This window comes from Peromyscus eremicus, chromosome 2, assembly GCF_949786415.1.
Source record: "Peromyscus eremicus chromosome 2, PerEre_H2_v1, whole genome shotgun sequence".
Lineage (NCBI taxonomy): Eukaryota > Metazoa > Chordata > Mammalia > Rodentia > Cricetidae > Peromyscus > Peromyscus eremicus.
The window spans coordinates 152,628,384-152,649,963 of record NC_081417.1 but is presented as its reverse complement, the minus strand read 5'-3'; the positions used below and the strand labels follow the sequence as shown (position 1 = coordinate 152,649,963).

At 54.3% G+C, this 21,580-nt stretch overlaps 2 protein-coding genes across 2 annotated transcripts; one reads left to right on the top strand and one right to left on the bottom strand.

The window, feature by feature from the left end:
* The first annotated feature begins 2,074 nt into the window (after window positions 1-2,074).
* On the top strand, window positions 2,075-14,429 carry LOC131904913 (chloride channel protein ClC-Ka). Its single transcript, XM_059255904.1, has 20 exons — window positions 2,075-2,129; window positions 2,315-2,419; window positions 3,024-3,152; window positions 3,786-3,914; window positions 4,676-4,815; window positions 5,302-5,379; window positions 5,461-5,539; window positions 5,864-5,989; window positions 7,408-7,492; window positions 7,584-7,685; window positions 8,223-8,307; window positions 8,560-8,733; window positions 9,512-9,581; window positions 9,736-9,846; window positions 10,207-10,420; window positions 11,488-11,621; window positions 12,428-12,516; window positions 12,653-12,736; window positions 13,854-13,940; window positions 14,237-14,429. The coding sequence occupies exons 1-20, from the start codon at window positions 2,075-2,077 to the stop codon at window positions 14,282-14,284; spliced, it is 2,124 nt and encodes a 707-aa protein (XP_059111887.1). The 3' UTR covers window positions 14,285-14,429.
* Window positions 14,430-14,986: 557 nt separating this feature from the next.
* Window positions 14,987-20,897, bottom strand: Fam131c (family with sequence similarity 131 member C). Its single transcript, XM_059255903.1, has 7 exons — window positions 20,894-20,897; window positions 20,711-20,826; window positions 19,034-19,069; window positions 18,718-18,811; window positions 16,655-16,837; window positions 16,375-16,485; window positions 14,987-15,821 (listed from the first exon to the last, which is right to left on the bottom strand). Exons 1-7 carry the CDS (start codon window positions 20,895-20,897, stop codon window positions 15,565-15,567), a joined length of 801 nt encoding a protein of 266 aa, XP_059111886.1. The 3' UTR covers window positions 14,987-15,564.
* Between the last annotated feature and the right edge of the window lie 683 nt (window positions 20,898-21,580).

Sequence of the window (21,580 nt, the reverse complement as noted above, 5' to 3'; positions counted from 1 at the left end):
GCACATTCTTTTTACTTCAATGGCAGTGTGACTCGGGTGTGACTGCACAGCATGGTAGGCCTCACCCACACGGTGCACTCAGCCTACAAGGGATTTATTTCTTTACTTTTTTTTTTTTTTGGTTTTTTCGAGACAGGGTTTCTCTGTGTAGCTTTGCGCCTTTCCTGGATCTCGCTCTGTAGACCAGGCTGGCCTCGAACTCACAGAGATCCGCCTGGCTCTGCCTCCCGAGTGCTGGGATTAAAGGCGTGCGCCACCACCGCCCGGCTTATTTCTTTACTTTTAAATGATATCGATGTGTGTGTGTGTGTGTGTGTGTGTGTGTACCAGAAGAGAGAATAGGGTTCTCTGGCAGGAGGTTGTAATCTACCTGATGTGTATGTGTGTGTGTGTGTGAGAGAGAGAGATAGAGACAGAGACAGAGAGAAGGAGGAGGAGGAGGAGGAGGAAGAGGAGGAGGAGGTGTCAGATCCCCTGGAGCTCGAGTTACAGGCAGTTGTAGGACCCGAATCTGGGTCCTCTGCAAGAGCAACGAACGCTCTTAACCATTTCTCCACACCACTACCACCCACAGGAATTTATCTTAAAAATTCTTTCTCTTGGTGGGTATGCCTGTAACCTGGTGCTTAGGAAGCAAAAGCAGGAGAATTTGGAGTTTGAGGCCAGACTGAGCTACATAGTGAGACCCTGTCTCAGTACTGACCTAGGATGCACGAGGCCTCACATTCTCTCACCAGCCCCTTAGTAAAAATAAAATAAGTCAAAACTTCTTACCTTACTCCAACCTTTTTTTTTAAAGATGGCCTCTTGCTATATTGTTCAAATGGATCTGCAACTCTGGCCTTCAAGAAATGCTCCTGCCTCAGCCTCCCAAGTAGGTGGCATTTCAGGTGTATGTCAATGTCCCAGATGGCTTCTGTGAACTTGGACAGGAAGCCCCAGAGTTCTGCATGCCACTTCTTTTAAATAGGGTAACTGGCCATCTCCCTGGGCTTTAGAAGCTCTGAGTTGTTTTGGGAAGGGCCCAGCTCCCAGGAAGGGAGCATCAATGGAGACCTCCCTCCCTTCCCCTGTGCCCATTCCCTGTGCCCATCTCCCTCCCCTGTGCCCCCTCTCCCTCCCCTATATTAACTCCCCTCCCCTGTGCCCATCCCCTCCCCTGTGCCCATCCCCTTCACCTGTGCCCCTCTCCCTCCCCTATATTAACTCCCCTCCCCTGTGCACCCTCCCCCATGCCCACCCCTCCCCTGTGCCCCTACACCTTCACCTGCTGCCTCCCGTCCACTCTGCTTTGTATCTCTTTGCCATGCCCAGCTAAGAAACCAACCAGACCCTGAGGCTCAGCTACAATGGGTCTCCCTCACTGCCCTGCGTGTTCATCAGCTCCTACTCCCAGACCCAGACCCCAGGAACCGCCCCCCAGGGTCCAGCAACACAGATGGGTACCCCTCTGCCCGGCCCTCCCGTGAGACACCTCTGTACCCCTTCCTCACCTCCCAGAAGCCACGTCCTTCGTGCTGTTGCCTGGGGTAGTTCTGGTTGGTTTGTCTGGAACGTTCTTAGTGGTCACGGTAAACTCGAGCCTGGGAGGGGGAGGGAGGGTGTTGACTGGTGGCAGGCACACCTGTCCAGGTGCCCAGGCGCGACAAACAAAGAGTCTGTGTTAGAGAGCTCCAGTCAGGACCTCTGCAGGGTGGACCGAGAGGTAAGGAGCGAAGGAGCGGAGGGTGCTGAGCCAGGCAGGACCTGAACTTGGGTGGGACCTGCCCGGATGGGGACAGGCAGGGAGGGTGCATATAGGAGCAGGGACAGAAGCACATCACCCCTTAAGGATCTCTTTCTGGGTCTGGGGGCTTCCTGCTTCCTGTGGAGCTGAGCTGAGGAACACAAGGTACTGAGGGGTGGGTATGGGGCATTAGAACTGTCCATGGGGACCAAGGGACAGGGTCACCCCTGAGCAAAATGACTGCTCGGAGCAGCCTAGAGTCCCAGAGGGTGGCAGCAGGGATCCCCAGCAAAGGGAGAGTATCTGAAAGAGATTAGGATCCTACCCCCATCCCAACTACTTCTGGGCATGGATGGAATTGAGAAGTTCCAGTCCATACATGCAGCATATAGGCACCACCCAGGTACGGAGCCTTTGTGGAGAAACTTGAACCCTCCTGATAACTCCCCACTCACGAGCAACCCCCCCTCCCACCCAAGAGCAAACAGCTCTGCCTTCGGCTCGGAAGGCGGAGTACTGGGTGAACCTAGACATGGGACACAGGCACACGGTGCCTGTCACTAAGCAGTTGTCCACCTGTTACCACAGGGCGGATGGAGGAACTGGTGGGGCTGCGTGAAGGCTCCTCCGGGAAGCTGGTGGCTCTGCAAGAGCTGTGGGGTCCATGTCCACGCATCCGCCGAGGCATCAGAGGTGAGAGCTCCGTCACCCCTTGCCACCCCCGTCCCCTTCCCCAGGAAGCCCCCTTGGGGTGTCCCTGACCCTAGATCAAGATCACTCGCTTCACTTTTGACTGTGTGCTGAGAACCTGACCATCCTTATTGTTAGGGGGCAGAGAAATCAGGGACCCCAGAAAGTGGCAGAGTTCAGGCCCAGGTGCTGATGCCCACAGCCAGAGAGGGCCAGCTTCTAGGCTGGGCTGACAGGCCGTGGCCAAGGGCATGCCTGGGGACCTGAAGTACAGGTGGGCCCACAAGCCCTGGGGGCTGCACTAGGTCCTTGCTGCCCTTCACGGTTGCGTAGACCCTGATGGGATATCAGTAAGAGGTGTAGTGTCAGGCCGCTTATTCTCCTCTGCCACCTTGACCAACCTTCTGTAAGGCCCCAGAAGTGGAGGGACAGGACCAAAGACACCCACAGTGTCACTTTACTTTCTACATATCCTGCTCAGCCCCTTCCTGCGGCAGAGTCCCTCCTCTTCACCCCAGACTCCAGCTCCAGGCCCCTAGCTTGCCCTCCCTGCCCAAAGCCTGAGCAGCCCCCAGGGAAGGAGCTGTGACCCCAGTGTCCTGCCCAGGGGGCCTGGAGTGGCTGAAAAAGCGCCTGTTCCGCGTGGGTGAGGACTGGTACTTCCTGATGGCCCTCGGGGTGCTCATGGCTCTCATCAGCTACGCCATGAACTTCGCTATCGGGCGTGTGGTCAGAGGTGAGGCCTCCCTGGCATGGCATGCACACCCCCTCGGGGCAATAGGAATCCTGCATTAGGCTTGGGATGCCAGCTGGACAGCCAGGGGCAGCGGGGTAGGGCAGGGCTGTGGGTAGCCAGGCCTTGAGCTGATGCTGGCTTTGTATCTCACCGGCTGTGTGACCCTGGCAAGGTTCCTTCCCCTCTCTGGGCCTCAGCCATCTCACCTGCACAATGGGGAAGAGAGCCTGATGCTTCTAGGAGCCTTAACTTCTGGCTACTGTCCTCATCTTTCTCCCCTCCCCCCATGCTGCCTGCTCAGTGGGGTTCTCACTTCTGGGCTGCCCTGGTGAGGCATCACACTGTCTTATCAAGTCCCCACTAGGCCTCCTTTGGTCTTTCAGGGACCCAGGGTTGGGGAGGGCGCAATGACTGGCTACTGGACAGAGGGGAAACTGAGGCTCAGTCAAGTTACTTAGCTAAAGTCCCACAAGTAGGAAACTGGAAAAATGAGATTATGGACCTAGAGACCAGGTTGCCCTCCCCTGACTGGGTGGCTGTGGGCCCTTCCCTGGTGTGTAAGTGGGCACTGTAGTGTCTGTCCCCAGGGCTGTAAAGGCTCTGGGTGGCTCCCTCACAACTGGGCATCTCCAGCACACAAGTGGCTGTACAGGGAAGTTGGGGACGGCCACCTGCTCCGGTATCTCTCCTGGACTGTGTACCCTGTGGCCCTCCTGTCCTTCTCCTCCGGCTTCTCACAGAGCATCACGCCCTTCTCTGGAGGTGAGTCATGGTCACCCGGTCTCTGGCCAGGCTGCGTTGTCCTGCAGTCCCCATGGGTCCAAATGTTTTCACATCCTGTGAGGCTTCTGAGGAGGGAGGACAAGAAACAGTGACATGCTATTGTTAGTGCTGAGGAAGCAGGCTTGGAAGAGCCAGGCCACCTACCCAAAGTTACACAGGAGAGGGACAGCAGGGGACCCGGATCATCACTGTCTTGGCTTGACTTCTGTAGGCTCCTCTAGGATAGAAAAAAATGGTGACGGTTGGTCACCTGCAGGAACACAGTCCATGATGTCAGGGCTGGGCTGATGGACCAGGAGGATCTCCCAAGTGTCGCTGGTGATACCCTGACAACCCTGGGTCCCCTCCCTGCTGCTGTAGCCTTCAAGGCCCCACTCAGACCCTCGACTACCTCTCTTGACAGCTGAAGTTACACATCCCGCTCGCAGGGTGTGTGAGGTCCCGAGGATGGTGCCAGCAAGTGCTGTGTGCATTGCGGCACTAAGCTTAGTCTGTGCTGGGTATGGGAAGCAGAAGCAGGAGAATGACTGCCAGTTCCAGGCTATCCTGGGGTGCACAGTGAGACCTTGTTGAGAGAGAGAGAGCCATACTGCCCCGAATGCACCTGATGCCTCTGATCTTGCTAAGCAGGGTTAGGATCGGTTAGTACTTGGATGAGGAGAGAGAGAGAGAGAGAGAGAGAGAGAGAGAGAGAGAGAGAAGAGAGAGAGAGAGAATACCTTGTCTTTACCTTGCCCCAGGGTCTGGACTCCCAGAGCTGAAGACCATGCTGTCCGGTGTGGTCCTGGAGGATTACCTAGACATCAAGAACTTTGGGGCGAAGGTGGTGGGCCTCTCCTGCACCCTGGCAACAGGCAGTACCATATTCCTGGGCAAAGTGGTAAGAACAAGGGGAACCAACCACCTGCCTTCCTTCTTTTCCTCCGTGCCTCTGAAGCACAGCTCAGCTCAGTCCCCAAGTGTGACAAGATGCATCTCAGGAGAGCCCTGGGGTTTGGGGTTCGCCTAGTACATGGGTGTGAATGAGGATGCCACTTGGGCTTTTTTTTTTTTAAGATTTATTTATTATTATTATGTATACAGCATGTATGACTGCAGGCCAGAAGAGGGCACCAGATCTCATTATAGATGGTTGTGAGCCACCATGTGGGTGCTGGGAATTGAACTCAGGACCTCTGGAAGAGCAGTCAGTTCTCTTAACCTCTGAGCCGTCTCTCCAGCCCCGCTACTTTGTCTTTAGGCCAGGCTTGTGGCTCCCATTCCCTGGGGCCTTAAGGAGGAAGAGGAACAACATGGGGAGGGGGGCCTCAGCTTCCCCAGGACATGGACCCTCGGCATCAATGATGCTCTCTCCCGCCCCCTGCAGGGCCCCTTCGTGCACCTGAGTGTGATGATTGCTGCTTACCTGGGCCGTGTGCGCACCAAGACCATCGGGGAATCTGAGGTGAGGTGTACAAGAAAGAGCCCCTTTGAGATTAGAAGAGGAACGGAGCTGGTTCTGAACCCAGAGTTCCGTGTTCCCCAGAACAAGGCCAAGGAAATTGAAATGCTGGCGGCTGCAGCTGCGGTGGGCGTGGCCACAGTCTTCGCAGCCCCCTTCAGTGGTGAGAGCTCCCGCACCCCCTCCACCTTGTAGCTCCTTCCGCCTCGAACTCCCTGGCGTGCCCAGGCGCCCCGTCCCCTCCCACCACCACCACGAGCTGGCTCCTGATCCTGGCATGTGCACAGCCATGTGTACACCCACCCCAGGGTGGGTGGGGTGGGGTATCCAGGCCTGTAGACCCCCTTTGAGCTCATGTGGGTTTGAAGCAATAGAGCCTTTGGCTGTCCAGGCAGTGAGACAGCAGGTCTGGGAGGGTCAGGAAGAATGTGACCCCCACATCCTGCAGCCAGGGGATAGGGGTCCTTCTGAGCTGTGTGTCCCCTAGGTGTCCTGTTCAGCATTGAGGTCATGTCCTCTCACTTCTCCGTCTGGAATTACTGGAGGGGCTTCTTCGCTGCCACCTGCGGGGCCTTCATGTTCCGCCTCCTGGCGGTCTTCAACAGTGAGCAGGGTGAGCCCCGAATGGGGACCTCGTCTCTATCCTCCCTTTTCTGTGACTTCACACCCCATCATCTTCTCCTTTCCCTCTCCACCCACCCTTCCTTCCCCTTTTTCCTCCTTCTCCACCACCTTGGTTTCTGGAGCATCTGGCCATAAAGTCTAGCCTTGGGTTTGAATGCTTACCTGTACTAAGAAAACTTGAGAGTGGAGAGAGAGAGAGAGAGAGAGAGAGAGAGAGAGAGAGAGAGAGAGAGAGAGAGAGAGAGAACTTGTGTGCATGTGCACACCCATATGTTTGTGAATCAATTTGCTTGTTATGGTTTTGGGTAACACTGGAGGGATGTTCTCTGAGCAGAATACACAAAACAGTCAAAGTTGGAAGATACTGAAAAGTTCCTCTTGGCAGAAGGAAGTGTGACAGGACCGGAGACCTCTCGATTCCCCACGAGGTCTTTGAGGGGGACACTACAAGTGACTCCTTTGGACCTTGATGTTTTAGCTATCGTGTCCCAAAACAGGATCTAGTGGATGAAGACCTGGTCCATTCTTGGTCACTGAATTGTTACCAGAGCACACACATAACGTATGCTCTGTGCCCAAACACTCCCCCACCTCAAGAGAAAATAACATGGTAGATACAGAAATGGAAAAATGAATTGACTTATATTTTTGGTCAAAACTACAGAAGGGCCACAACTCAGGGAGAAGCTGAGACAGGCCTGAGGACACATGCATATGTAGAGAATCATTCTGATGTGTCGAGAGTTCCTGCTACCGAGTCTCCCTGTCAGATGTTGAGTTTTCTTGGGGATTTTTTCTTTTCTTTTCTTTCTTTCTTTTTTTTTTTTTCCTTTCTGGTTTTTCGAGACAGGGTTTCTCTGTGTAGCTTTGGAACCTGTCCTGGAATTTGCTCTGTAGACCAGGCTGACCTTGAATTCAGAGAGACCTAACTGGGATTAAAAATGTGTGTCACCAGCCGGGCGGTGGTGGCGCACGCCTTTAATCCCAGCACTCAGGAGGCAGAGCCAGGTGGATCTCTGTGAGTTCGAGGCCAGCCTGGACTACCAAGTGAGTTCCAGGAAAGGCGCAAAGCTACACAGAGAAACCCTGTCTCAAAAAACAAAAAACAAAACAAACAAACAAACAAAAAAATGTGTGTCACCACCACCCAGCCCTTCTTGGGGAATCTTAGTTACTAGACCTTCCTGCTTGCTGGACAGAAGCGGACCGACAGTGTGGGTTGGGAGAAAGGCTCTAAGGGGAGAAAGCTAAGGCTGGCTGAATGGTGAGCTCAGGTTGTCAGATCCTCAAAGCCAGAGACGTTTGATCTCGGGGTGTTGTGCTACCTCCCTTGTATGAGGTACTCTGGGAGACACTTTGGGTGGGGAGGAGTGTGACCTCAGACCCCCCACTCCCACCCTCCCCCAGAGACCATCACCTCCATCTACAAGACCAGTTTCCGAGTGGATGTACCCTTTGACCTGCCTGAAATCTTCTTCTTTGTGGCCCTGGGGTAAGTGGAGTCTCAGGCCCCGACAGCCCAACTGGGCTCCCCCAGGCATGAACTGGGGCAGCTCTGGATTCACCCTCATCGCCACCTCCAGGGCCATCTGCGGTGTCCTGAGCTGCGCCTACCTATTCTGTCAGCGGAATTTTCTCCGCTTCATCAAGACAAATCCGTACACCTCCAAACTGCTGGCTACCAGGTGGGTGAAGGCCTGCAGGGAGGACCCACTCCCAACCCTCCACAGAAAGCCCTCCCACCGGAGTTAGTATCTTACCCATCTGTCCCTTAAGTACTTTCTACGGAACACCTCACTCACAGTGTCCCGTATCCTCACCAATACCCACCCTGCCAAGTCTCACACCTCTTACCCACTTACTGGAAACCAGTCCCGTCAGTCATGGTCCCCTCTCCTCCCTGAACCTCCTGTCTCCCATCTTGGAGTTCCTTTTCCTCCCTCCTGACCTCACAAGGCCAATCCCCGCCCTGGCCTGGCTAGTCTGTCTCCCTCTGTCCCAAATCCTCACTCTGCCCTCCCCCTTGCCACACCCCTTCTCCAGGGCTCCTCCACTCATTTCTAGAGGGGTCTGTCAGTATCTCTGCCCCTGCCCTCCCCCAAAGTTCTTTCCCCATTGTGACCCCTGGTGTTGTGGGCTTGCCTCTGATAAGGAGTTGCGATGCTCCCCCACATTGGGGGGAGGAAGACGGGAGGCAAACTGGAACTCCCTTTCTCTCCCAGCAAGCCCTTGTACGCAGCTCTGGCCTCCCTGATCCTGGCCTCCATCACCTATCCGCCTGGTGTGGGCCGCTTCATGGCTTCCCGGGTAAGGGGCGCTGAGCTAGGGGGTGGTGGTGAGCCCCATTTGGCATCTCCTCTGTGTACATCATCTCATTCATCCCCCACAACTCTCCAAAGAAGATCCCTATGGGTTGTTTTTCAGAGGACGAGGTTGTAGCTCAGCAATGGCAGAGCCCCGTCCTCAGGGTCCTCAGCTAGGAAGGAGTAGAGTAGTTGAGGCTCAGGTGGGTGAGGGGACAGATGGGGACATGCTGATCCACCACTCCCTCTGTCCCAGCTGTCCATGGCGGAGCATTTGCACTCTCTGTTTGACAACAACTCGTGGGCATTGATGACCCGGAACTCATCCCCACCCTGGCCAGAGGAGCCAGATCCCCAGAACCTGTGGTTTGAATGGTACCACCCACAGTTCACCATCTTTGGAACTCTGGCCTTCTTCCTGGTCATGAAGGTGGGTCCCTTGTGTCTGCAGATCCGGGGTAGGATGGGGCTGATTCCACAGCTGGATCCTGGAGCTCTGTCCACTTCCAACCAGGTCCCTGATCTGAACCTGACTCATTATGCTCCTACACAAGTCACATCGGCTTCCCCAACCTCAGATTCCTCTTCTATTTTTAACTCAGTTTCTTTATCTTTTCCATGAAGTGGGGCTGAGGAGATGTCTCAGTTAATAGAGTGTTGGCCTCAAAAGTGTGAGGCCCTGAGGCCCACTCTAGCTCCCACATAAAAAGGTGGACGTGGTGGCACACCTCTAATCCCAGCACTGGAGCCGTGGGCTCTGGGGGATCCAAGGGATCCTTGTTGATTATCTGCCTAGCCTGATGGATAAACTCCAGGCCAGTGAGAGACTCTGTCTCAAAGGAGATGAGCAGCTTTGTGAACATGACATGACATCTGCGCTTGTCCTCTGGCCTCCACGTATATACACACATACAAATTTGCACACACATTTTAAAAAAAGAAGCAGCGATGGGGTAGTTACTCTTTCTACCCAAAGGGCAGGCTAAGGGTGAGAAAGTGAACGACTTAGCACGTGCCAAGCACACAGTGGGCACTTTACTAGGGCTTGGTTACTTTGCCTGTTTTGTGTTGTCTGTAACTCCAGACGGTGCTTCAGGCATCATTTCCTCTGGGAACTTTCCACTTCCATCCAGTTCCTCCCTTGTTCACTCCTGACCCTATTGCCTGTAACTCCTGCCCTCTGGTCTCTTCTCCCGTCCCTGGCACAGTTCTGGATGCTGATTCTGGCCACCACGATACCCATGCCTGCTGGGTACTTCATGCCCATATTCATCATTGGTGAGTCTGAATTCCAGGGATTCAGGGGCATGGGGCATAACCGTGGTTCCCGCACACCATCTTTCTCCCAGGGTGGTACTGAATATGGGGCAGGGTTCGAGGGTCTTGGGGGTCTGGTCAGCCTGACTGCCCCTTCACTCTGAGTCTGTGGCAGGAGCTGCCATCGGGCGCCTCTTAGGAGAGGCCCTGTCTATCGCCTTCCCAGAGGGCATTGTGGCTGGAGGTGAGATCAACCCCATCATGCCTGGAGGCTATGCTCTGGCAGGTGAGTGGACCTGGGCTGAGCAAGTAGGAAGACCCCGTGGGCTCGAATATGGCTGAAGGGGCTGATGTCTGTCTACAGCATAGAATGAACTATACAATGTGCCTCCCACTCCCCGGGCCCCATCATTCTCTGAACCTCCCAGCTCTCTCTTAGCTCTGTCTCCCCACTCCCCCCGCCCCCCGACATTCCCTACACCCTCTGTATCCCTTTTTTCTTGCCATGCCTCGGCATTTCTAGCAGTTTCCAGTATGTGCCCTCTGGATATTGCTGACACTAGCCACGGTCACACTATGCCCACCTTGCCCTCTGGGTGAGCCTGGCTCCTGGCCTGGGTTGCCTACCATGGTTCCATTGCTGCAGGTGCTGCTGCCTTCTCGGGGGCGGTGACCCACACCATCTCCACGGCGCTGTTGGCCTTTGAGCTGACTGGCCAGATTGTTCATGCTCTGCCCGTGCTGATGGCAGTGCTGGCGGCCAACGCTGTCTCCCAGAACTGTCAGCCCTCTTTCTATGATGGCACCATCATGGCCAAGAAACTACCATACCTGCCGTGGATTCGTGGCCGCAAGACTGGGTGAGCCTCGGGTTGGCTAATGGGATGTCCGGGATAGTCTGGGAGTTAAGGGACCCCCCAAAAAATAAGTTCAGTTGTTCTCAGGCCACTCTCTGGCCACCAATCTCCTCAGAGCCTCATGTGCTTGGAGAGGAAGCCAGGGTTCAGACAACTGTCTGTCTTGCTTCAGCTCACATGGAGCTTGAACATTGCTAAGTGAGGCCTCTCTCCTCCCTCTCTTGCTCTGCTCTCCAAGCTGGGTGGTCAGGAGCTGGGATGCAGATGGGGTTTGAGGCCCTCCCGCCACCAGACTGCAGCCAGGGTCCCAAAGCAGCAGGGCTAGAGGCTCAAGGCCCTTTGTGTCCTGGGTCGTCTAGCTCGAAGCTCATACAAGCTGCCGTCCAGCTCCAAACCCGGTATCTCGGCTGACACGTGGGTGTGACTTTTTTCATGTTCTCAAAAACTAAAATTCTCTCAGGTGTGAAAAGCCAACAAAACCAAAAGAAATTCTCTGGAGCAGAATTCTGCTAAGTGATACAGCCCCCATTGAAGCTAGTGCTGGCAGCCGAGGGTGCAGAATGTGCCCACCAGGAAGCCGGTTTCTATGTTTCTTCCTGGTGCAGGATCCTACCTTTCACTCACCCTAGGAGCCCTGACATTTTGCACGCAGAAACCAAAAGGATTTGTTGCTTTTCTCCTTGGTACAATAAAACACCTGAGAAAATCAAATTCATGAAGGAAGGCTTTATTCCAGCTCACAGTTTGAGAGTGCAGTCCATCATGGCGGGGGAAGGCATGGCGGCAGGAATGTGAGACACTTCGGGGAAACAGTGCTCAGCTCACTTTTTCTTATGTATTAAGTTCAGGACCATCGCTCATGGGACAGTTCTGCCCACATTTAGGGTAGGTCTTCCTACCTCAGCTGACACCTTTTTTGACCTCTTTTGCTGAGGCCTCGTGATTCTAGATCTTGTTAGGTTGAAAATAAATATTATCACACTTGGGTCCTTCCCAGCAAGGTTCCCTGCCTCTTCCTGAAGACTAGCACTGCCATGCAGGGTCTGATGCATGCCTCCCTCTGCCCACAGTTCCTACCCTGTGACTGTGGAACACTTCATGAACTGTACCCTCACCACACTGGCCAACGACATGCCCCTGGAGGAGGTAGTCAAGGTTGTGACCTCCACAGATGTGGCTCAGTACCCCTTGGTGGAGACCAGAGGTACTCAGCTGGAATGGGGGAGGGTTCCTGGGAGGATGGATGGGGATTCCCTCTGAGTGTAAGGGCAGCAAAGGGTAAGCAGGGAATTGGATCTGCCGCTGAATCTAGGCTCTGCCATGTGACCTGGGAAAAGTCACTTAGCTTCTCTTGTGCTTTCGTTTATTCGTGGATGAAATGGACATAATAACCATGCTACCTTCTAGCTTTGTGCCATGTTTAGAGATGAGAAGGTGCTTGTAAAGCAGCCTAGGAACGACTCCCAGGATTCTAGTCAAAGATGATGCAGCCATTCACAGCTGCCAAATAGCCATGTCTAAAATTGAATTTCTGTAGACAGGACAGAACCCCTCTGTGCCTCTCAGCCTGTGCTTCGTCTGTAAACGGGTGATAAGTGTCCTAAGAGGCAGGAAATTCTGTAAATTTCCTCTGAGACATAAGAACACCCAGCATGAGGTTAAAGAAAGAGCACCTTGGTTAAGAGCATTGCTGTCCATGAAGGACCTGACCTTGGTTCCCAGCACTCTCGTGGCAACTTACATTTGTGCTTAACTCTAGTTCTGGAAACTCTGGCATCCTCTTCTGGCCTCTGTGGGGACCAGGCACACAGTATACACAGTGGAGATAATATACATATATATATATATATATATATATATATATATATATATATATATGCAAAACACTCATGCACATAAAATAAAAATAAGTCTTTAAAACAAGCACCCAGCATATTCTTGGCACATAGTAGGTGCTAAGATAATGTGACTTCTGCATTCATAACGTGTCCCTCCCTCTGCATTTCCTAGAGTCTCAGACCCTGGTGGGCATTGTGGAAAGGACTCACTTGGTGCAAGCCCTCCAGACTGAGCCAGCTTCCTGGGCTCCAGGCCAACAGGTGGGTTCCTCTGCCAGGTGTGGGGACAGGGTGGGGGGTGTGAGCAGGGCTATGAAGGAAGAGAGGAGTTTAGAGAGCAGGAGCCTGGGAACTGTAGGCTGGCTCAGGTCTCCATTATCTTTCCCCCGATTCTCAGCGCCTTCTCCAGGACATCTTGGCTAGTGGCTGCCCCACACAGCCAGTGACCCTGCAATTGTCCCCAGAGACCTCCCTGTATCAGGTAAGGGAGAATTAGAAAAAGTGGGTGGAGAGGGAGAACCTGACGGGGGAATTCGGGCTCCACCTCCTCCCGCTGAGCAGTGTTTTACACACACACACACACACACACACACACACACACACACACACCACTTGCGAACATGCAGGCACACACACACACATGCGCACATGCACACACGCGCGCGCGTGCACACACGCACACACGCGCATACACACATACACACACACACACACACACACACACACACACACACACACACACACGCAAACGCATACACACACATGCAAACTTTTCACCTGCAGATGAGTTCCTCACCCCCAGGGTTGCTGAGGCAATGCAGAGGACACAGGGAAGTGAGAGAGCTTTGGGAAACACATGATTCTGGGTAGAAGCAGTGTTAGTAAGAAGCATCCCACGGAGCTGGAGAGACGACTCAGCTTTGGGAACACTGGCTGCTCTTCCAGAGGTCAAAGGTTCAATTCCCAGCAACCACATGGCAGCTCACAGCTGTCTATAACTCCAGTCCTACTGGATTCAACACCCTCTTCTGGCCCCTAGGGGCACTGCACTCACGTGGTATGCAGGCATACATGCAGGCAAATACCCACACACATAAATTTAAAAAAAAAAAAAAGCTGGGCGTGGTAGCAAATGCCTTTAATCCCAGTACTTAGGAAGCAGAGGCGGAGGCAGGAGGGTCTCTGAGTTTGAGGCCAGCCTGGTCTACACAGCAAGTCTGAGACTGCCAGGACTATAGAGAGAGACCCTTTCTGAAAACACAACAAAACAATATATATATATTTAAATTTAAGCATCACACAGGGATCCTAATTTGAGGACCCTCACCTTCATCCTTTGTGGCAGCTGGCAGATTACCTAGCTTCTCAGAGCAGGCACTTGTGGGGGGGTAGGGAATGAAGCAGCCTAGGGACCTGGCTATGGCCCCAAGTTTTCTGCCAGGGCATGACGCCCTTCTTGCATGGAGTCTGGCTACCACCTAGTGGTCAGACCAGACATTGCAGGCTGGACTCTTCTTCCACTCACCTGGCACAGAGAAGGGTAGGTGAGGACAGGGGTGTTCCCTGACTCCATCATTTCCTGTCAACTTCCCCTCCAGACACACAGCCTCTTTGAGCTGCTGACCCTTCAGACGCTGTTCGTGACGTCACGGGGCAGAGCTGTGGGCTCTGTGTCCTGGGTAGAGGTACTAGGGTCTTGAGGGCGGGCAAAGCAGAGGTGGGGGTGGGGGGCACCAACATTCCCCCTTTCAAAGATTGGGAGCTACGCAGAACTCTGATGTACACTGCTCCTTGGATTACAGTGGCCACTGAGCCTGCCACTGTCTGCATTCAGGGTCCCTTATGTCATGGGGTAGGCACCAGCTCTAAACCGACAGGCTGGACATTGAGGGTGCTCTCGGTGATGGAGGCCAGAGCTGTCTCCGTCCCTTCTAATCCGCCCTCCTCCCCCTCAACCTCAATTCCCTTTTCTCTGCTGTAGCTGAAGAAAGCGATTTCCACCTTGATCAACCCACCAGCCCCCAAGTGAGCCAACCTGGGGATTGGAAAAAGGACCCGGCTGCCTGCTTCCTGCCCCACCCCTCTTCTCTCCCTACCCCGCCCCTCCAGCCCAGCTCAGCCCCTCAGTGCAGCAGGCGGCTCTTCCAGCCTGAACAGGGCTCCACCTTCATTATGCCCCCCCCCCAGGGGACAAAGGAAAGAAAAAAATCTCACCCTGGTGGATGTACCTTCTGAGATTATCTATTCCCCAGCAGTAACTCCTGAGAAAAATAAAGCTGAGGCCCAGAGCCACGGTTCACTCCTGTTATCCCTCCCTCAAGAGTATGCGTTTGGCCCCTTGGGTTCTAGTGTTGGCCTAGGTTAAGCTCTTGGGGCATCTGGTGCTCACAAGGGCATCGCAGGCTGGGCCTGGGGCTCTTCAGCCTCCACACCTTAGCAGGGAGGTGTAGGGAAGAGCAGGTCCCTACTAGGTCTTATGACACTTGGCCTCACATATAACAGGACCTTGGGGGTGAGGTTCTGCCTTCCAGACTCAGTTTCCCTGGCTGTGGTTCCGCTGGTAAAATGGGGTCTCTGGGTGTGGCTTTTGGGGGACAAGAAGATACCCTGGGCCTCCTCCTTTGAGGCCTCTCAGGAGTTTGTGTGTTGGAGGTAAGAGTCCCCCCTAACCCCTCAGACCCTCATCCAGGGCTCAGCAACATGCCTTCCCCCGGAGACCAGGTCAACTTCATCCAGGATGAGCACATTACTTTAATGTCACCAGAGAACCCTGTGGGAGGTGAAGGGGAGGGGGAGGGGGAACGTGGGTTCTCTTGGCTGGGGTCACAGAGGAACCAGGTAGGAGGGGAGGGACACAGACCCTCCAGAGACGTTAGCAAGTTGAGGAACAGCTTGACCAGAAGAAGCAGTCCCACCTTCCATGGGACAGACGCACAGAGTGAGTGGGGACGGGCTGAGCCCAAGTCAAGGCTGGCTCCCCGGGCCCCCTCCAAATGACCCTCCCACTCTTTCCATGGCGTCCTCCTGGGGGCCTGACTGTCAGCTCTCCTGGGGCTGGTTGCCCTGGTGTCTGCTTAGAGTCCAGGAGCAGGCCGAGGGCAGAGGCCCTGGAGAGGCCAAGCACACAAAGCAGGGGCTCCCACTGTTGAGGGCAGGTCCACGGAGGCACTGAGTGGTCCACAGGAGTGATGGCTACCATCCCCGCCACATTCCACCCTGTGTTTGTCCCAAGGAGTCAAGAGATGCCCAGTGCCGGGCTAGCACTGGCCTCCCAGCAAGGTGTGCAGACACTGGACTGGCCAGCTTGCCTCAGTTGTAAAACACTTCATCCTCCTCTTCTGAGAGAGAGCCACTGTCCACTGAGGGCAGGGAGCCGTGCAAGTGGGCTCCACTGTCAGGCCCCTGAGCCGCTGGCAGCCGCTGCCGGTGCTGCTGGGTGGGGCTAGGGGGCTCCTCCGGTGAGGGCCAGCCGTCATCAAGGGTGAGGCCAGGGGAGCAGGCTAGGAGACTGTCGTCCTGGGAAGGACCACTCAGGAGGCTGTCCTGAAGGTAGATGCTCTCCAGGTCTAGAATACCAAAAAGGGGGTACAGAGGAGAGATGGAATCCTGCATCCTGTGTCCTACCTCCCTGGATGTGGGAGGCCAGGCAAGGGTCAGGAGCCCTGTAGGTCACTCACTGCTAAGCTGTGTGACCCCAGGCAGGTCTCCAAACCTCTCTGAGCTTAGTTGTCTCCCCATGACAGGGAGCAGAGTAGCCAAGAGCAGGGAGTGAGTCTTGGAACTATGGGTGCTCCTTCTGGTCCTCTGTCCCCTCCCCTCCTGGTAATAGGGAGAATCAAGTGAGGTATGTCAATGTAAGCTTCTCCAGGACCCAGGTTTGGGGAAGCAGTACCCACAATGCACCTAGTGCCAGCTCAAGCCACACCACAGCCAGACTTTCCTTTTTGCTCAGGGCACTCCCTGGAAATGTGCAGGCCAGGACTGTCAGTCCCAGGTTACTGAGGAAGAAGCTAAGCCATGGAGAAACGGGGTGGGGAGAGAAGGAGCCCGCCTGAGAGACCTGGGCACCACCCTCAGCGCTCCTCTGCCCCCACCCTGCCTCGGTATCCCCAGCTGTACCTTGGAGCTGGAAGGCACCCTGGGTACTGTCCTCTGGCTGCAGTTCTTCGTCATCCAGGGAGGACCAGGCACTCAGAGTGGCCTCTGTGATAGCAAACTGCTCAGCGACACCTGAGGGTACAGCAAGATCAGGCTCCGTGACGGTGGGTGGGAAGGGGGCACTCTATACCTCCACAGGCCTCTCTGGACTGTCCCCTCTACCCAGGCGAAGAAGAAAGCCACCTAGCACCCCACCCACCACCCCCCCACCACCCCCACCCCCACCCCCCACCCCGCTCACCTGCAGCAAAGCGGGCCTCTCGTAGCTCGTCCGGGAGACAACAATAGTGTTCATCTTCTGCTGGGGACAGCCCCCAGCCCGACTGCTGGGCGCTCCAGCCTTTCCACTCGATGAGGTGGGCCACTCGGCCGCGAGCCATGGCTGTGGGCTTTGTGATGTGGTCCTTGATGCTTTGTACCACCCCTGTGAGGTCATGAATGGCTGTCGGGTGACCATGCCAGTTCACGGCACCCCAAAACCTCAGACACCCCATGTTCTGTATCTCAACCGCCCCGATCTATAGACCCGCACCTCTCGGTTCCCCGTACCCATGACCAGGGGGAGCTTTGCCTCCCACAACCCACATCCTGCCCTGCGCCCTCCCCAGGATTATGGCCCTACTTCATTTACATGTCTCACCCATTTGTATGCCCCGCCCTCCTCCCCAATGTCTTAGTGAATCTGGACCAGGTTTCCAACCCAGTTACTCCTTTCTCACACTGGCTGTGACCTTCAGTTCCTCTCAGACTCTGCACCCTCCTCTCATGAATGGACAGTCCCGAGGGAGTTGCCCTGTGTCCCCAGCTCTGCGGAGTGAGACTCTGGTGCGGAGCACTCAGGGAGTGCTACCCGGAGGAAGAGGCCTGGAGCTGGGCTCTGAAGGCCTACTGTGATGGGAGAGATGGGAGCCAGGCTGTTTCATAGGTCAGATGGGATTAAAGGCACAGAAAAGCTGGCATAATACCAGTACAATCAAAGGTGACACAGGGACAAGAGGCTGGGAGCCCTGCAGGGGCCAGACTGAGGCTGGAGAGCCAAGGTGACAGCTCTGTTGTCCGCCCAGCAATGGACAGACAGACAGACACAGAGATTAGATCTGTTCCTTGGAAACAGCATCCCAATTGAAAGATGGAAGTTCAAGGGTGGAGAGGGGAGATGGGGGACAATTCGGGGCCATTGCAGGGACCCAGCAAGAGGCAGGCCAGGTCTAGACATCAGGAGAAGAGCTGGGGAAGCGTGTGACTTGACTGGCTGTGTGTGGAAGGTGATGGAGAGGTCTCAGGATCAGCTTCACTAAATGGAGGCGGGGACAGAGCTGGGCATCCCCAGGGTCCTGAGAGCCACGCAGACATGAGGCCCCGGGGAATGCGGGTTCCAAGGACGAGTGAGACATCCACAGGCACAAGGGACCAGGGACTTGGGAGTGGTGGAGATGAGAAAGAAGGGGAGACCTGCTCTCCCAGGTGGGGTCCTGGACTACAGAGTCCTTTGGGAGAGGTGGTGTTTCTCAGGCGCTTGAGGACAGGGGGAGGTGGGTGGCAGGTATTTCAGGTAGGGGAAGCTGCAGAGACAGGGGTGGAGGGAGGCAGCCAGGTCCTGTGGGAACCTGAAAGGATCTGGGGTGGTGTGGGGAGAAGCTGTAAGAGGGGACTGGAGGGCCCAGTGGCCAGGTAGACTGGGCTGAGGGCCATCTACGGCCAAGAAGAGCAGCGTGGGTCCCCTGCCCGCTTGCGTGCCTTCTCCTAGCCACCTGGGTGAGCCTCTCCCGGCTCCCTCCCACACCCACTTCAGAGAACTATCACAGCTTCGAGTGCAGCCTCGTGCCCTCAAGGTGGCATAGTCTTCCTCACAGACAACTGAACACTGAAGTCCAGACACACGGTCTTCCTTCGGGCTACCGTGCTGCAGAGCTCCCGGTGGGTTGAGGCGGGGAGGGAACACAACTGTAACCAAGTCTTCACTCAGCCTCCCCTGCTTCCTTTACTCCTCAGGGACCCACCTAAGAGCAATCCCCCCGGGGGACACAGTCCCCACCTCAGGCTCTGCTTCTAGGGAACAAGACCCAAGGTGACGTGGGAGACCACGCAGTCAGACACCCAAAAACTGCATGCACACCTCCCTCTGAGGCATCCCCAGGGCCTGAAAACCCAGCAAGTCAGCTCCGGGGAGAGGAACCCAGCCTGAAGTCTGGCAATTAGAAAACGTTACACGCAGCGTGATTGTGACCCTTTACCTCCCCTCAGCGCATGTCTGGGGAGGAGCCTACAATCTCTAAGGGTTGGAGGGGAGTTGTGGGGACCTACCCACAAGGGATGAGGTGGCCAGGGCAGCCACGCTGTAGTTGCTGGTGCAGGCTCTAGAGTCAGATACGTAGCCGTTGGTGGTCTGGAAGCACCTCTGTAGAAAAAAAAAAAAAAAAAAAAAAGGATAGTTGGGAAGGACAGCCAGCCAGAGGACATTGCCCCCTCCCCCTGCGCGTCCCCGCAGACCATTGTTACCACCCACTCATCCTTAGGTGGTGGCCAGGGACCAGGCATAGAAAGGTAGGGAGATCCTATCCATTCCCACAAGACTTCCCTCCCTGGGCTGGCAGGACTGCAGGAGAGCAAGCACACTGACCTGCCAGGGATCCCAACAGAAATCCATCTGCTTGTCCTGAAGCAAGAGGAGAAAGGGGAGCAGTCAGGGCTGGAACATCATGGCCAAGTCCTGCAGGGTAGGGTGGCTCCACCTTGTGGTGCTCTGAGAGACAGATCAAGGTCTACCCATGCCCTGCTGGCCCCTAGCACCCAGAAAAGGAAGTGGGGTACAGTGGCCTTGGGAGGAGAGGGGATTGGTGCAGATAATAGGTCTGACCTAGGCCAGAGTATACTTTCACTATTTCCTGTTACCTGGAGACTAGGGACTTTTTAAATTGCATGTGAGTGTGTGTGTGTGTGTGTGTGTGTGTGTGTGTGTGTGTGTGTGTGTGTAGGTGCCTGCCTCGGTGTGTGTGTCTGTGTGTGTCTCTGTGTGTGTCTGTGTGCTTGTGTGTCTGTGCACATGAGTGCAGGTGCCCGAAGAGGCCAGAAAAGCTGGAGCTGGAGTTATAGGTGGTTGTGATCTACCCAGTGTGGGTGCTGGGAACTGAACTCAGGTCCTCTGTAACAGCAATACATTCTCTTTTTTTAGCTGAGGATCGAACCCAGGGCCTTGCGCTTGCTAGGCAAGCGCTCTACTACTGAGCTAAATCCCCAACCCGCAACACATTCTCTTAATCACTGAACTATCTGTCTTTCAAGCTTGAGACTAGAGACTTAACCCAGAAAGAGAATTTTTTCTTTCTGAAAAATGGTGATGTTGCCATAGCAACAGGCGGTGGTAAAGCATCACCAGCATAATTCAGGCTCAGGCTCAGGCTCAGTGTGCTTACAAAACAACGACCGAGCTGGCATGGTGGCGCACACCTTTGATCCCAGCACTCGGGAGGCAGAGACAGGAGGATCTCTGTGAGTTCAAGGACAGCCTGTCCTAACTGGTGAGTTCCAGACCAGCCAGCCTGACACAGTGAAACGCTGTCTCAAAAAATAAATAAATAAATAATAATAATGATGAAACAAAAAATAAAAAGCAGCATCTTGAGGCTGGAGGGAGATGGCTCAGTAGTTGAGAGCATTTGTTGTTTTTCCAGAGGACCTGGGTTCAGTTCCCAGCACCCACAAGGCAGCTCACAATCATCTGTACCTCCAGTCCCAGGGGATCCAATGCCCTCTTCTGGTCTCCACAGGTACTGCACACAAGTGGTGAACACAGACACATGAAGGCAAACACTCATACACATAAATTAAAAATAAATAAATCTTAAAAAATCAATTGGCAGGTTCAAGCCACATCCCTGGGCAAATATGCAAATTATGTACTGAGATCCCTTGATACACCAGGACTCTTCACTACACTAGAACCCCTTGCTACATACACCTTCCTGATCTAGGTGGAGAACCCCCTGCTTTCACTCTCGAGAAGCTGTTGCCAGTTGCTAAGCAGTTCTGGGCTGGTAGCAGAACCTGCCGTCTACAAGGCTGGGTTCATGTGGACAGGAAGACCTTTGGGATGGTATTGTGTTTTCTAGATAAGTTCGGCTCAGTCCCTGATACCCAGCCCAGTGCAGACCCTCATCCAACTGAACTCTAAGCCCTTAGGTGCCCCTAGTGCCCAGGGAGAAATTGGAGTTGGCAATTGGTTTCTGCTTGCCTTAGGGAGATAAAAGAGCAGCTGGAGCCAGGGCAGGCAGGAGGAGGGTGATGAATGGCCAATTACCTTGCCAGCGACATGGTCTGGAACAGTGGCAGGTGGATAGCTGGAGGGCAGATCCCGATTCAGGAGGTCTGTGCCCTGGGGCCTGGGGCAGTCTTTGTGGGCACTTGTGAACAGATCTGGAAATAAAACGACAGAAGAAATTAAAACAGAAATAAAAAACAAAAAACAAAAACCCCAACTTACCCATAGCAATAAGGCAGGAAGAGGAAATAGGGGCATCTGAACTGAAAAGGAGGAAGTCAAGCTATCCCTGTTTTACATGTAGAAAAACTAAAGACAGCTGAGCAGTGGTAGGGCACACCTTTAATCCCAGCATTTGGGAGGCAGAGGCAGGTGGATCTATGTGAGTTTGAAGCCAGCCTGGTTTACAGAGCAAGTTCCAGGATAGACAGAACTGTCACACAGAGAAACCCTATCTCGAAAAAATCAAAGAGGAAAGAAATAAAAAAGAAAAACTAAAGGTTCTGCCAGAAAAAAAAATAGTTGAACTGATAAACTTGTTATGCCCGAATCATGAGCCCCCCAGAGATCACCAGGAATCTGAGTTTATATGCAAAGTGAAGAGCCTTTATTGTAAGCTCGAGCTTGGGCTCTCCACCCATTCTGACACAGTAGTTGGATCAGGGAGAGCCCTGAGATCAGTTATGGCAGGGTTTTTAAGAAGTAAAGGATGGAGTGGGGGAGGTAGGGGAATTCCAGATTCAGATGGGGGTTGAACTGATTGGGCAGGAACGGGGCACGGAAGTCTCGTCAAACAGGGATTGGTACTGGCGTTGCTGCAAGGAAATTGGCGACCTATATACAAGTGATGTAAGCTATCCTTAATGTTCTGGAGCATCTAGTACTTGTTTGTCTCGATTCTGATTCGTC